Source organism: Podarcis erhardii (genome assembly GCF_964252035.2).
Source record: "Podarcis erhardii genome assembly, chromosome: 2".
Classification (NCBI taxonomy): domain Eukaryota; kingdom Metazoa; phylum Chordata; class Lepidosauria; order Squamata; family Lacertidae; genus Podarcis; species Podarcis erhardii.
The window spans coordinates 102,073,316-102,088,966 of NC_138498.1; the positions used below are offsets into that span (position 1 = coordinate 102,073,316).

General features: G+C 45.6%; 2 protein-coding genes across 6 annotated transcripts in view; one reads left to right on the forward strand and one right to left on the reverse strand.

Moving 5' to 3' along the window:
* The window catches only part of ADAMTS9 (ADAM metallopeptidase with thrombospondin type 1 motif 9), a 139,492-nt gene that overhangs the window by 122,761 nt on the left and 1,080 nt on the right, over nucleotides 1-15,651 (forward strand). For all 5 annotated transcript variants that reach the window (XM_081852251.1, XM_081852249.1, XM_081852250.1 and 2 more), the window contains 9 exons: nucleotides 741-911; nucleotides 3,801-3,995; nucleotides 5,621-5,753; nucleotides 7,122-7,216; nucleotides 7,759-7,853; nucleotides 7,955-8,088; nucleotides 9,800-9,891; nucleotides 12,249-12,353; nucleotides 14,663-14,757. In XM_081852251.1, the coding sequence (XP_081708377.1) occupies nucleotides 741-911; nucleotides 3,801-3,995; nucleotides 5,621-5,753; nucleotides 7,122-7,216; nucleotides 7,759-7,853; nucleotides 7,955-8,088; nucleotides 9,800-9,891; nucleotides 12,249-12,353; nucleotides 14,663-14,752 (1,110 nt within the window). In that variant the 3' untranslated portion in view covers nucleotides 14,753-14,757. The remainder of the gene's footprint in view (nucleotides 1-740; nucleotides 912-3,800; nucleotides 3,996-5,620; nucleotides 5,754-7,121; nucleotides 7,217-7,758; nucleotides 7,854-7,954; nucleotides 8,089-9,799; nucleotides 9,892-12,248; nucleotides 12,354-14,662; nucleotides 14,758-15,651) is intronic.
* Nucleotides 1-15,651, reverse strand: part of LOC309337153 (uncharacterized protein C3orf49) — a 503,307-nt gene that overhangs the window by 4,942 nt on the left and 482,714 nt on the right. The window lies entirely within an intron of this gene.

A 15,651-nucleotide genomic window follows, 5' to 3' on the forward strand; every position in this document is an offset into this window, starting at 1 on the left:
TTCCTATTAATTTGGTAATTGTATGCTTCAAATTGGGATGCGGGTGGCGCTGTGGGTTAAACCACAGAGCCTAGGACTTGCTGATCAGAAGGTCAGTGGTTCGAATCCCCGCGATGGGGTGAGCTCCCGTTGCTCGGTCCCAGCTCCTGCCCACCTAGTAGTTTGAAAGCACGTCAAAGTGCAAGTAGATAAATAGGTACCACTCTGGTGGGAAGGTAAACGGCGTTTCCGTGCGCTGCTCTGGTTCGCCAGAAGCGGCTTGGTCATGCTGGCCACATGACCCGGAAGCTGTACACCGGCTCCCTCGGCCAGTAAAGCGAGATGAGCGCCGCAACCCCAGAGTCGGTCATGACTGGACCTAACAGTTAGGGGTCACTTTACCTTTACTATGCTTCAAATTAGGCCTCTCTCTCTCCTTTTGGCTGTCCCTCAGGTAAGTTCCACTCCAAGCCCCAGTCATGGGGCATGTGGTGGTGCAAGGTGGAGCCATTGTCAAGTGGGCAGCTTCCCAGTTCCACCCCATGGCATGCGCCACTAGTGTTCTAAGCCTCCGTCCTAGATCCAGCACAGAAGGAGGGAAGTGGAAAGCAGCTGAAGCTTTTCCAAAACTTCAAAAAGCAATGAGAGGACATCTCCCTCAACAGCCAACACCAGTCCTGCCGTCCACCATATTTCTCCCTCGCTGGATCAGTTCTGCCACACAGTCACCAACCTCTCTTTCCGATCTCTTCTTTCAACAGTGTAGCAAAACATGTGGCGAAGGCTCCAGATATCGCAAGGTGACCTGTGTGGATCAAGATATGCAAAAGGCCGACAGCCTTCACTGCGATTCAAGCAAGAGGCCGTCTGATATTGAGGCCTGCAACCTGGCACCGTGCGAATACATTTGGATTACAGGGGACTGGTCAGAGGTAAGTCTGCAGGAAGGCAAAAAGGGGGAGACTCTGCTTTTGTGCTCTGATTAATTGCATCCACCCAGAATGCCAAGAATAATATATGCAAATCATATATTATAATGCTCCTTGATTTTCTCCAAGAGCTGATGAGTGGTGTTCTGCAAAATAGCACTTTACGTTGGTTGATTTGTTTGTCAAAAAGTGAGTCAGGATGGGGAATGATAGCAGGAGAGGTTACTATTCAGTCCCTATATTTTATACCCGGCAGAGGTGCCCACTGTTGGTCCAGTTGTTGAGGAAACAAAAAGAAAATTAGGCTGGGAAGGAGAAGGCTAAGGAATTACCTGACAACTTTGAAAATAACAATTCGTTCTCGTAAATACAAAGATCACGTTTCTACTTCTTGAGCAAATCTGGGCTGGCAGTTCTGCCCCCACAACACTGAGCACACCTGTCAAGAGAAATCAGCTGCTTTCCATGTATGCCCAAGCTCAGCACAGAAGGAAACAGACGGATCCTGGCCTGTTCCTTCTGCATCATATGAAGAAGCGTTTCGCGCCAGGAAAAAGCCCCATCGAGAAATGGCAGTGCTATTGCTCACCTAGCAGAAAAAGGAATTTGTTTAGAGCAGAATGGAGTTGAAGCATGAAAAGAAAATGCATGTGGATGTCTGGTGCAAGAAGGAGCTAAGAGGTTCAGCTGATCCCCCCATTCCACATTTCTTTGGGCTCGCCTATATCCCAAATCTAGATTATTGAGGGAGGTGATGGTTCTTGGTACGTTCCTTAAATGGTAGAAGAGAAACCTGGCTATATTTCTGTGCTACTAATCTAAATGATGCTGCCATAATAAATTAATAAATTATCCAGAGCAGGTGGATTTTGCATAATATTCCCTAATTACTCTATAGTTTCAGATTCTGGGTGGGCAGGGAATGGAGTGATAAAAGAGAATGAATAAATGGAGAAGATGACAGAAAGAGCTACAGGAGTTGGTAAAGAGTAAGGGAAAGGGTTGGGTAGTCAACAGAGATTGTGCCTTTGCCACTGGAAGTGCCTCCATTTTGTTTTCTGGCCCTTTACCATAAATGGTGCTGTTCCCAAATGGCCTCAAAGCAAATTTCCATAGCATATTCTTTCTTTAAATTGCCATAGTTCCAGTCCTGCATACATAATCATGTTTCAGTTAGGTTCATGAGGCCTTGCCATCTATATATGAAACTCTTCTTCGAATATATGATTCAAGCTCTCCTTAGGCACTGATGCTGAAGGAGGGGGGGTGTATAAAGGCAAAGAACTTCTATTCTTTTCTCTTTTTTTAGCATTGCAGGCAAATATTCATCTGCTTCTTTTGCAACCACCTTGTTTTACTTTGGTTTGACATCCCGTGGAAACATTTCCTGTGTAGAATTGTTTGCAGATTACAGTGTGTGGCCCATAGACTCCCTGATATTATGCTACAGGGAAACCACAGGATATTCGATCCAGCAGTAACTTGTAATATATTCCTCACCACAGGAGTGTGGGGAAATGCACTCTCTTCAATGGCAGCACATAATAGTTTATTCCCCCCATACCATGTAAAAACAATGTGATTGTGTATGCATTAGTAGATTATAACAGCAAATTATAGCAAAATTCCAATAAAAAAGTCTTCTGCAGAATCTCTGTATTAATTTGTTTTAAGTCTTTATGTGCATGCTGCAATGATCGTCTGCAAGGGAATTCCCCACATTTGTTCATATTTTGATGGAATAGTTCCCTTAAAGTGGGTTGTGCTAAGCTGTGCTCATGTGGGGAGCAAACCGAAGGAGGAATGTGGTGATAGAGACCACACATCGAAATGTAATCCTACTTGTTGCAAACCACTCACTGAAACATTGTGCTAACAATCTTCCACACCAGCAGTGTTATTTTTACCTAATAATATATATATATATTGCAGTAAGAGGAAATCCAGACTAAACGTTTGAAAAGGGCTGGCATTTAGATGACAGTAACGTCATTTGGGCAGTGCGGGGAGGAAATTGCATGTGGGGGCAGCTTTACTCATTTTCATCTCCTTGGCACACTCTGAATTTTCGGACTGTGTCACAGAGACAGAATACTAGGAATCCTGCCTGGGAATAAGAAGGGAATAGCAAATTTGGTGGCCAATTTCCTTGGTTATAGAGGACAATCTGTTTCCGATCCTTTACTATCTCATTTTTGGTGCCTGCTCCAAAAGGGGGAAGGAGGATATATATCACAGATTAAGTGGAGGTGCTGACTAGGGTATAAGGTAGAGGCCTTAAATATCAGAGGTAGGAGTGGTTAAGGGCAGGAAGAGAATAATGGGAAACACCAGATCCCACCTGCGCTTGGTGGGCTTTGGCTGTTAAGTATTACCAAGGGGTGGTAGTAATAGTAGTAGTAGTAGTAGTAATAATAATAATAATAATAATAATAATAATAATAATAATAATTTATTTATACCCCGCCCATCTGGCTGGGTTTCCCCAGCCACTCTGGGCGGCTTCCAACAGAATATTAAAATACAATAGTCTATTAAACATTAAAAGCTTCCCTAAACAGGGCTGTCTTCAGATGTCTTCTAAAAGTCCGGTAGTTGTTGTTCTCTTTGACATCTGATGGGAGGGTGTTCCACAGGGTGGGTGCCACTACCGAGAAGACCCTCTGCCTGGTTCCCTGTAACTTGGCTTCTCGCAGCGAGTGAGCCGTCAGAAGGCCCTCGGTGCTGGACCTCAGTGTCCGGGTTGAACGATGGGGGTGGAGATGCTCCTTCAGGTATACTGGACCGAGGCCGTTTAGGGCTTTAAAGGCTAGGTCATTTATTCTTTTTCAAAAGCTTACTTTGAGTGTCCCTAATGTTACCAAAACAAATTGATTTTCTTTCTTCCTATAGTGCTCCGTGACATGTGGCAAAGGCTACAAGCAAAGGCTGGTTTCCTGCAGCGAAATTTACACAGGGAAGGATCATTATGAGTATGGTTATCAGAACACAGTCAACTGTCCAGGAACACAACCACCAAACGTGCAGTCATGCTATCTAGGCGAGTGCCCAGTTTTGGCATCATGGAGAGTTGGAAATTGGGGAAGTGTATGTTTCTAATCTTACTCCTTTTTTATTATTTGTTGTTTAATATTAATGTGTAGCCCACTCTGCTCTAAGAACAGGAAAACATAGGGGGTGGGGAATATTATCTGCCTTAAAGGAAAGGTACCTTGAAGAACCAATAGGAAATGAGGTTTGGGGAAAATCACATTAATCTGCCACAGTCAATCACATCTGAATTTACTCATTTTTCCCTGACTTGGAAGGAGGGGTGGGGGAAATCCATGATTTTTCATCCCCTGCTCAGCCTGCATTGACTGGGTGGCTTAACAAAATTGCAAATTTTGCTGATGAGCTGTAAGTTGAGCAACCAGTTGCTATGAACAGGAAGTAGCAGCCAATGCACAGAATATACTCTGGGTTTGAGTGTAGCTACAGGGAGATTCTCCTTCCATCACATAGGTGATCTCTCTTTGCCAATAATCCCCATCCTCAAGGAGAACCAGTGCGATCCTTTGGCAGCTATGGGGCTGCCCACTTCAAGATGGACCGCAAGCTCCCCCACCTCTGATGGGTGGCTGTGATAGGTGGGCAGGACTGCTCACCTGTAAAACACCTGGCATCACCATGATGATCCATCATTTAGTTCAGTGGTGGGAAACCCATTTTTCTGATATGGTGTGGTTCGAGCTGATAGTTGACTGGAAACTGGAGTGTAGCCAGTCCCAACAGCGCTTGAAGTCATTCCTGAGCACCACTTGAAGTTAGGTGAGCAGCACTGACTTCAAGCCTCACTTTTAGCAGGGATTAGCTTCACTCATTTGGTCTGATTGTCTTGCATTTGGTGCCAAATTTATAAGCAACAAGTCCAAAGCTTTTTAAGCAACAAGTCCAAAGCTTTCTTTTAAGGCCCCCACTTGTTCCTTCGCATTCAGGTCCCACACTTGATGTATATGGCTGGGCATGGCTTGGATAAAACAGCCTCACAGGCCAAATGAGACTAAATGAAGAGAGGAGGCTGTCAGGACACCATTAAATGAACTACTGTAAATTAAAATGTTCTCAGACCCAAATGCATTGTTGTGTGGTCCTCGTGTGTCTCGGAACTATGGAATTTTGCTACTGGGAAATCCACTTACAGGATCACATACAAATCTTTCCTTTTAACACAAACCCTTCGCAATCAGAGAGCTTCTGGCATTTGTTTGGAGTTCAGACAGATCTAATCTGACTGTGACCAACCGTTTGTACGCTTGGATACAAAAATAAAATCCAGCCCATATGACTTTAGACAGAAGCGTTTCCAGCCAGAGTGAGTGAGTTTCATATTTCTAAGATAGATGTTCACCTGGCTTCAGAAATTGCATTGTGCATGGCCTTTTATTGCACATTTTTGCTGATGGCCAGGGGGAGGAGGGGAGTTAATCCATGGTACTGAACAAGTGGAATAGTGGACCATAGTTCTTTCCTTGCAGTGATTATTATTGCCTTAAGATGTGGGAATTGTGGGCTTCAGAATAAAGTATATTTCCACTAGAGCAAAATAGCATTGCCATACTTCTGGTCTCTTTGCACCCATAACCTGGGAATAAGAATGGAGGCTGCTTGAGGTCTTACCTACTTTCGGGTGTTTTCAGCAGTGAACTGAACTTCCTTCCTTTGCTTTCCAGTGTTCGGTGACTTGTGGAAATGGAGTAGTGCACCGGTCAGTTCAGTGCCTTACAAACAGTGACCAAGTGAGCCCTTTGTGTCTTGATGAATTGAAACCTGAAGAAAGGAGGACATGCCACAATATTCATGACTGTAAGGGCCTTTTGCAAATAGGTTTTTTTTTTTTTTTAAAGAACCTGAACTTTCCCTTTAATGCTATAACCATCCCTGGCAACAATCAAGTCCCTCTAATTCTGTATTCCTGTCCCCACTGAATTGATGTCATGAAGCTTTACACAGGTGGGTAGCCATATGCCCCATTAGATGCCGCTGCTGAGTTGTGTGTGTGTGTGTGTGATTCTGTTTTACAGTTAGGGGAGTTGTCATTGGCTGGCAATAGGAGCACATAACCTTCCAATAACTAAACACCACATTTTTAAAATTACTGTATTTTTCGCCCTATAGGACGCACTTTATCCCCTCCAAAAATGAAGGGGAAATGTGTGTGCGTCCTATGGGGCGAATGCAGGCTTTCGCTGAAGCCTGGAGAGTGAGAGGGGTCGGTGCGCTCTGAAACCTCTCGCTTTCCAGGCTTCAGGAAGCTATCCGCAATCTTGCAAGCCCAGCGGGAGGTCCCGCGGGCTCGCAAGGCTTGCGGGCAGCAGCCTGCAGCCCAAAAGCTCGGGGGACAGCGGGGAGGCGCAGCGCCACCACCCCACTATTCCTCAACCTGGTCTGGAGGCTGGCGGGGGGGGAAGCAAGCTTGCTTCTCCCCCCCCCCCCCGCCAGCCCCTCAAGCTCGCGGGATAGCGGGGAGGCGGAGCGCCACTACCCCGCTATTCCCTGACTTGATCTGGAAGCTGGCGGGGGGGGGGAGAAGCAAGCTTGCTCCTCCCCCCCGCCAGCCCCACAAGCTCGCGGGATAGCGAGGAGGCGGAGCGCCGCCACCCCGCTATTTCCCAACCTGATCTGGAGGCTGGCAGGGGGGGGGGAGAAGCAAGCAAGCTTCTCCCCCCCCCCGCCAGCCCCACAAACTCGGGGGACAGCGGGGCAAGCTGCTGCCCCATGGAGGCTAGAGAGGCTGTCCCTGAAGGCAGAAGAGGGAGACGGAGCGCTCGGTCTCCCTCTTCTAGCTTGGGGATGGCTGTGCAAACCTGGGGGGGAAATAAAAAAATTTTCCTTGATTTCCCCCCCAAAAAACTAAGTGCGTCCTATGGGCCGGTGCGTCCTATAGGGCGAAAAATACGGTACCAGGCCACTGCTGAAAGGAAATGGGACCAGTATTACTGGCGTTCGTCTCATAGATAGAAGATAGATAGATAGATAGATAGATAGATAGATAGATAGATAGATAGATAGATAGATACAGATTAGGGCTGCCTATGTTCAGATTTTTCCGGACATTACCAGGGGGAATTTCTGTCCTGGATCTTAGGCAAGTCAATCGAAAAAATCAGCTGTTTAGAGCTTGCATTCTGAAATTTTGTATTATTATTATTTACTAATAATTCTTTAATTTAGGTGAATTACCAACAAGCTGCAATGAAGTAAAAAGGCTCAAAGTCACCACTGAAGATGGAGAATATTACCTTCAAGTTAAAGGAAAGCTCCTCAAGGTATGGCTCAGCCACTTCTGCATTGTTTCTGTGTGTGCATTTCATTGAATTTCCAGGGCTGCATGAGTTCTCAGAGATTAGATAACTTTGGAGAATGCCTGTCCATGGTATATTTCTAGAAGAATTAAAACTTTGTTGCTTATAATGTTATAATCCCTCTTTTGGAAATATTTCATTCCACATTTGGCCTCATGGTCAATAGAACTCCCTGGTTCATCCAGTACATTCAACCTCTTGATTTTAACTGGGGGGAGTACATAATCCCTTTGTGTCCATGTGAGTGTGTTTGCATGTGTTACTAACCCTTTGAATTTTAATTATGTGCATGCATGTTGAGGCCAATTTGCATTTTGCAATATACATATATATATCTATAGATAGATTATATAGAAATATATAGATATAGATATATGAAAAACTAATAATTCATTTCAGTTCTCTTGTGACTTCTACCTGTGTGTTTTCCATCCTTTGATTTCCTGGTCATTCATTTAACACCTAGCATTAGATGTTTGATTAAACTGAAGGCCTGTTTCTCTCAGATTTATTGTACTGGCATGGAATCTGACAGACCAAAAGAATATGTGACTCTGGCAAATGGCGAAGCGGAGAACTTCTCGGAAGTATACAGCTACAGGTAAGAGCATCAAGGCACTCTGCATTTGGCAATGCTTTGTTTTCTCTTCCTGGTGTTATGTTTCTTGTCATGAGTAGAAAAGGGTTTTTCTTTTCATTCAGATTACATAACCCGACCGAATGTCCATATAATGGAAGCAGAAGAGAAGACTGCCAGTGTCGGAAAGATTACACAGCAGCTGGGTTTTCTGCCTTCAGCAAAGTTAGGCTGGACCTAAACACAATGCAGATAATAAGTGAGTAACAATAGGGCTTTACCCTCAAAATGCTCTGTGGTGTGTGTGTGTGTGTGTGTGTGTCTGTGTCTGTGTGTGTATGCACGTGTGCACAATTTTCAATTTAAAGCTAGGGTAAGGTCCTTACAATACCTGGGTTAACATTTTATACTACAGCACTTTGTAATTGAATGGTCGTGTAGTTTAAAACCACCAAAAAATGGATTTCTCTTCAGTTCACTTGAAGCAAGAAAGAACAACTCTTCCTTTTAGTCTGAATTTGTTCACTTTGTTGCACATTCAGGTTGTTCCCTTCTCCTCCTCCTCCTGAGCTCAGAAGCAGAATTTAAATAAAAAATGTTTGCCCTGCAAGTTATGTTTCATATATGACTCCCCTGCCTTTCCTCCAGTGGCATGATAGACCCTCAGGGTAATAGGTCTATAGCCCCCCCCCCCCCGAGCTCCCTTCAGATTTGAGTCCCTCTGGAAATCATAGAAATTCCACTGAAGCAATGTGGTAGCTTTTTATTTCTACCACAGTTGGAACTGGACACAATTCCTACTGATTGAAGTGGAATTTGAGCCAGGCCAAAGGAAATTAGATTCTTTACACATGGTAGGGCCCTATCCAAAGCCTGTTCATGCCATTCCCAGAAGAACTCGAGAAGCATTTCTGAATTCAAGACCTCTGTTCTACTCCCAGGATAATCCTAAGGTGTCAAACGTGATGTGAAACATACTGTATTTTTCGCTCTATAGGGCGCACTGGACCATAGGGCGCACCTAGTTTTTTTTGGGGGGGGGGGAATAAAGGAAAAAAATCCATCCCGCTGACTGTCTTGGCTTCCTCTTTAGCCACGCACAACCTCTCCAGCCGGGAGAGGCTGCGCACGGCTTTGGCAGAAGCCAAGACAGCCTAGCGGGATGGATCCCGCTTGCTGTCTTGGCTTCCTTTTTAGCCTGAGCTTCCCCCGACCCCAGCCTCCAGAATGGGTCCGGGAGCGGGCAACCTCGTCTTCGCTCCTGGAGCTTGCTGCTATCTGCAAGCCTTCTGAGCCCAGCGGGAACTCCCACCGGGCTCTGAAGGCTTGCGGATAGCTGCCCAAAGCCCGGGGTGCGCAGCGCTGTGCTCCCCGGGCTTCGGGCTGCAGGCTGCTATCTGCAAGCCTTCAGAGCCTGGCGGGCACTCCCGCCACACTCCAAAGGCTTGCGGATAGCTTCCTGAAGCCTGGAGAGCGAGAGGGGTCAGTGCGCACCGACCCCCTCTCACTCTCCAGGCTTCAGAGAAAGCCTGCATTCGCTCCATAGGACGCACACACATTTCCCCTTCATTTTTGAAGGGGAAAAAGTGCATCCTATAGAGCGGAAAGTACGGTACTAAAGGAATAAGCCCAAAGGTGGTGGTGGTGGTAAGATATACCATCGGTGCCCATGTGCATATTTTCCCTATGTATTGTTAAAAGACTGGCATCCTGCATATTTAGAATGCCTCCACCTTTAAAGATAAATGAGTTGTTCCTCAATTTTAACATGCACACGTGTTACGCCGAGTGTCGCATTTAATGGCCAACCTTATTGTTTAGGGAGGATCCCAGCGGATTCACAAGATTAATGTGTAAAGGCAGGTGTGCCATATTAAATGGGGATCAGATAATGCATTCGGTTTCCCTTTCCCTTTCCCTGCTGTTCCGTTCCCTTTGTCTCTCTGGTTCTTACCGAATATTTTTCACAGCAACCGATTTGCAGTTTGCGCAGACGCTTGATGGACGACCTGTACCTTTCGCCACTGCTGGGGACTGCTACAGTGCAGCCAAGTGCCCACAGGTATCTCCACAACAATATTTCCCAAACCATGATTCCATTTGTTATATTCTAGCATTATATGAATTGCTCTTGATCGGAACAGTCGCTCTCCAGCCGCTGCCCCTCCAAATCTAGCACTTCCCTTTGTCAGCAGGACAGGCTTCGGTTTTGTATAGTTACGTTCCACCCTTTGACAGCAGACAATTAGAACAATAATGTACTGTTCAAATAACATGAACATTAAAAAGGACAAAGACATTAAACATTAGAGAGACAGAAAAGAGACACTAGTGTAAAAACACATGCCTAGAGAGCTGGGACATGGGTGGCGCTGTGGTTTAAACCACAGAGCCTAGGACTTGCCAATCAGAAGGTCTGCGGTCCGAATCCCCGGGACAGGGTGAGCTCCCGTTGCTCGGTCCCTGCTCCTGCCAACCTAGTAGTTCGAAAGCACGTCAAAGTGCAAGTAGATAAATAGGTACCGCTCTGGCAGGAAGGTAAACGGCATTTCTGTGTGCTGCTCTGGTTCGCCAGAAGTGGCTTAGTCATGCTGACCACATGACCAGCTGTACAACGGCTCCCTCAGCCAGTAAAGCGAGATTAGCGCCACAACCCCAGAGTTGGTCACGACTGGACCTAATGGTCAGGGGTTCCTTTAGAGAGCTGTTGTTGGCAACCATCTCTCTTGGGAGATGGTTGAAGGAGGGAAAAGTCAGACCGTTGGACGGTTGCAGCACCTGCTGTGATTATATAGAGAGCGATATGGGAGTGACATGTTTTGTTGCAGCCGGAACAGATGAAGGCGTTTGGTTGTGGTGCTGCAGATGCACCATGGCATTTTTTCTTTCTACTGTATGCTTCTTCCAGTGGTCACTCCTCCTTTGGTCACCACTATGGATACACAACCTGACTGTCTGTCACAGATAGGTAGCCGTGTTGGTCTGCCATAGTCAAAACAAAACAAATTCCTTCCAGTAGCACCTTAAAGACCAACTAAGTCAGTTCTTGGTATGAGCTTTCGTGTGCATGCACACTTCTTCAGATACACTGAAACAGAAGTTTCCAGACCCTTCTATATAGTGAGAAGGTGGGGAGGGGTATTACTCAGAAGGGTGGTGGGAATGGGTGATTGGCAGATAGCTGTGATGAGCCTGTTGACGACTCTTAACGACTGCAATAGGTCTTACAGGAAAAAGCAAGGGGTGAAAAGGTGAAAAATGGCTTTGTCATGTATAATGAGATAAGAATCCAAGGTCTTTGTTCAGACCAGGTTTTTCCATGGTTTTGAGTTTGGTGATAAGTTGTAATTCAGCAGCTTCTCTTTCCAGTCTATTTCTGAAATTCCTTTGTAGTAAAACAAAGAATTCTGAAATTCCTTTGTAGTAAAACTGTCTGTCTCCAGGCACTGCTGTCGTCTGCGAGGGATTCCCTCATGACGGGGTTGATGTTGTCATGTAACTTCATGTCATGTTTGCAGACATCTTTGTAACGCAGAGTTGGTCTGCCAACAGGCCTGCTGTCTGAAGCCAGCTCCCTGTAGAGCATGGGCAAACAAAAAAAGGTTTTCACAGGTATCTGAAAAGATATCAAAATCAGTTGCTAGGCAAACCTTTATGGGGCGTAACTCCAAAGACTGACCACAGAGAAACCCCTGCCTTTGGCCCTACCCCTACCCTCAGCTCAGATGCCAGTGAAACTCAGAAAAGGGTGATGGAGGAAGATCTTGTGGATCTCTGGGGAGGTTTGTGTGGGAGCAAGCAGTCCTTGAGGCACAGTGGTCCTAAGCCATTTAGCTGTACGTGTGATTACATTGTTTCCTAAAGATATTGAGAGTCCTGCACAAAGACCCATTTCTTTTGTTGCAAGTGTGGGGAGGGAAACCAAGGACAATTGGCCTTCCAGTGAGCAAACAAGAGTGTGGCAGATGCTACAATTTATTTATTTTTTAAATTGAATTTCCCCCATCCAGGTTATAAGGGGGGGGGATGATGTCTCTTCAAAAGTGGAAAGTTGACTTTCTCCAGTGAGCAGCAGAGATTACTAGGGAAAGGGCAAGGATGCCCTCAGCTGGCCATCTGCAGCAAAAACAGCCTTTCCTCAGAAAGCTGCAGAGGGGAAGAAATGCTTAATCTCACTCCTGCTGTGATTTGTACAGTATGTGCTAATCGCTATGAGGGCTTGGAACAATTGAAAACATTGCCGGGGAGATCTTGTTAGAAGAATGACACAATGGCTTGTTGCAGGGCGGGGTTGCAGGGTTGTGGCAGTGGAGAACGGCACCGTTCAGAATTAGGTTTTCTTTCTTTTCCTTCGTTTCAGCAAATTTTATTACTCAGCTGTCATTTCAGACCTGATGCATATCCTTTTCCATTTTCAAGGGCCGCTTTAGCATCAACCTCTCTGGAACCGGCCTGTCCGTGACACAAACGTCAAAATGGCTTTCCCAAGGGAATTACGCGGTTTCTGAAATTATAAAATCACCAGTAAGGAAAATCTTTTAACTTGCAGCTAATTGTGACATCGTACCTGTTAACCTATCAAATCATATTGTAATGTACCTTTGTAAATTGTGCCTTGTACATGTGGGGCGGTGGGGGGGGGGAGTTTAAAATAACCTCTTGAATTCTAATGTGAAGCATAAGAACTGTGAAGCATGGTCTGTAATTGGTGGGTTTAGAGCCACAGACTGGAGTAAATTCAACTTGATCTGTATTATTGCAATTAATTAGTGGGTCTGCTTAACCGTGAAGCTAAAAACACTGAGCACAGTGGTGTAGACACTTCTTTAATTAGTTGTCTGAGTCCTCAGGAAGAATGCAGTTGGGAGCCTGCTCTAACAGTGCTACTGAGCATAATAAAGTACCAAAGAGATTACTTTCCAGTGCCTGCGGTTCTTCGCCTCCCTCCTCCTATTCTTGTGGATCCAGGTACAACAATAGCACCGTAAAGCCTCTATTTAGCATCGGTTATGTGTTAGTATGTTTGCCACATCTGTGGCACTTTTCAGCACACAAAATGCAATAATTGTAAAGGGGGGGAAAGTCCTTACAGTGCCCACTGGACAAGGGTAGGCTGAGGGGGTTTCTCCTTCCCCAAACCCACCCAGCGAATGCTATTGATAAGCAGGAAGTTGGGAACCACAAGGCAGTTCATACAACCTCTTGTCAAAACAAGGACCTTCATTTTTCCAGAATACCAAACTGGCCTTCGTACCTCATACCTAGGGCCATTTCGAACACGTCAAACCGATTAACGTGAATACTGGGCTTGATATTTTCAAGAATCAAATGGGTTTGCCACACGCTAGCAGACTCCATACAGAGTCCCAGGCATGCAAGGCCGCAGAAGATGGAATGGCCCAGAGAATGTATGTGTCTACCTTGCTGTCAGTGGCTGGCTGCACTGTGCTGTCATCTGAACCAAGAGAGCTGTTGGCCCGTTTGCGCCATTTGCCATCTCAGCTGCCGCAATTAAAATGGCAAAAGACAAGTTAAAAATAAAAGACGTTAGGCTCATCTGGAAAGGGACAGCGCAGAGAGGGACCTTTCGACGTGAAATCTGAAGCAACCGAGATGAGTGCTGAGCACAAAGACCGAGGGAGTCCCGACTGACCAAATTAAAGCAGAACCTAAGAGGCAATCGATGTAGGGCACATCACGTTACCTGGCTCACCTGTGAGGCACAGCTCTTGAAGCGTAGGTGGCAGGAGAATATGAGAGCAAAGATGCTCTTAGGAGGTGGTAGCAGCATCAACAGATCAATAGTATCAAGCGCAGAAGCTTCAGACACCACAGCGCAACAACAACAAAAAGGCTTGGAAAGTCGTCCATTGAGCTTGGTCGAGCTTTGATATATTTTGCTGCTTCTGAGTGTAAAAACATACGAAGGTAGAATAAGCTATCAACCACACAACGGGGTGCGGAAGGCTTTGCTGTGGTTTTATGTATGCTAGCATAGATTACGCTGGCCAGAATTTGATATCCGCTGAACTGCGGAAGGGAGAGGCTGTGTTACTTTGTATATATTAGAATTTCATTAATATTCACAGTATTTTAAAACTTTGGCACGGGGATCAGTTTAGGATGGGCTGGCGGTTTTTCTTGCATGTCCTTTTTGTCTTCAGTGTCAGGTAATTGCTTCCCACCCTTCTCATTGCAAAATAAACACATATTTTAAAAGCAGATATTTCCCACGTTGTGCATGCATTGGGGAAATACCAGTAACCAATACCCTGTGGGTTCAGCCTGGGCGGCCAGTTAGAGCCTGACTCCAGTTGTCAATCAAGCAGGATGTTTGTTTAGCCATTGCAAGGCCTGTGTGACTCAACGTTAAGCAAAAAGTCGTTGAGGGGTAGCACACCAAGTATGAAAATAGCCCAAGCATTTATACACTTAAAATCAAAGGGGGAGTTAGGACCATATATGGCAGTGCTTCCTTCTACTAGCTTCTATTGGTTTAACCACAAGGCAAAGCAACTTTCCCTCCTTCCTTTGTCCTCAGCAGTTATAAGCAATAGCTCCTGCATACGTGTTGTGTCATACAGCCTTGCGTCATAATTCTCTTGCAAACACAATGTTCACGTTCCAACCTTCGCTCGCTCAGCCTTTCTCACACACATTTCAGTTTTTAATTGTATTTCTATTTTTTAACGCAGGCTTACTCCAAAGTAAGTTCCATTGTCTCTAAGAGGACTTGCTTCCCAGCTAACGTGTTTACGGTCACAGCTCTAGTCTTACTTGATACAGATTTTGGTTGCTTTCTCCTGAGATCTGCTTTGTGATTTTACTTACAGGATGGTACCAAAGTAATAGGGAAATGTGGCGGCTACTGCGGAAAGTGTACTCCATCATCTGGAACTGGCCTCGACGTACAAGTGTTGTAGCAATGGTAAGTTCAGATTTGTGCATTTTACTATAAAGCACTACATTTGAATAGCAGTGGTAGTAACCTGGCACCAAATCAGGTAAACATTTACTTCAAGTGAAACTTCATTCCACGTATTCAGGCTTTGCATCATAACCCCACAGCTCAAAACTATGGTGCATTGAGTGAGCAGCTAAGCTTTAGGCACTTGGGTATAATGATCCCAACTGATTCTAGCTTAATGACATAATTGAACTTAGCACAGCGGGATAGCAACCACCAGCTACCGCATTGCCCACATAGGAGGGATGGGGAATGCAATTTTCTCTGCATTGTTGGAGAGGGGAAATGCAGTAGGTTAGCAACACCACAGCACAGTACCCTGGGAACTGAAAAGAAAGCTGGTATTTTCTCCCTTGTCCAATGCTGGGACCTCACTTTAGCTTTAATTATAGTGTGTCCATTGCTAATTTAGCCCTCGGCTTGTGCAGAAAGTAGTACCACTGAACTCCTTTCATGCAGTAGCCGTTGGGCTTCTTCATGACGCAGCCAGGTGGAAATAGTACCAGACATGAGATGGCAGCCATTCCCGCCATCTTGGCAGCTCCCAAAGTTTGCACCGAGCTTGTGGGAATGGCTGCCAGTCACCTGAATATTATGCATTGCTGGGGGCGGTTGGACTAGGTGACCCTCGGGGTCCCTTCCAACTCTGCAACTCTGTGATTTTGTGTGGAGCCCATGGAGAATAATCAGCATTACAGAGCCCAAGCGAAATGGCACAATGGTGATTTGGAATCAGGGCTTACTCTTGAGGATGTTACTGTTCGAATGGAAATCAAAAGCATCTGGCCCTGATTCGGCTGTGCAACAAAGAATAGAGGGAAACAGTGAGCCCTGTTCATATTCCTTGCTGTGCAG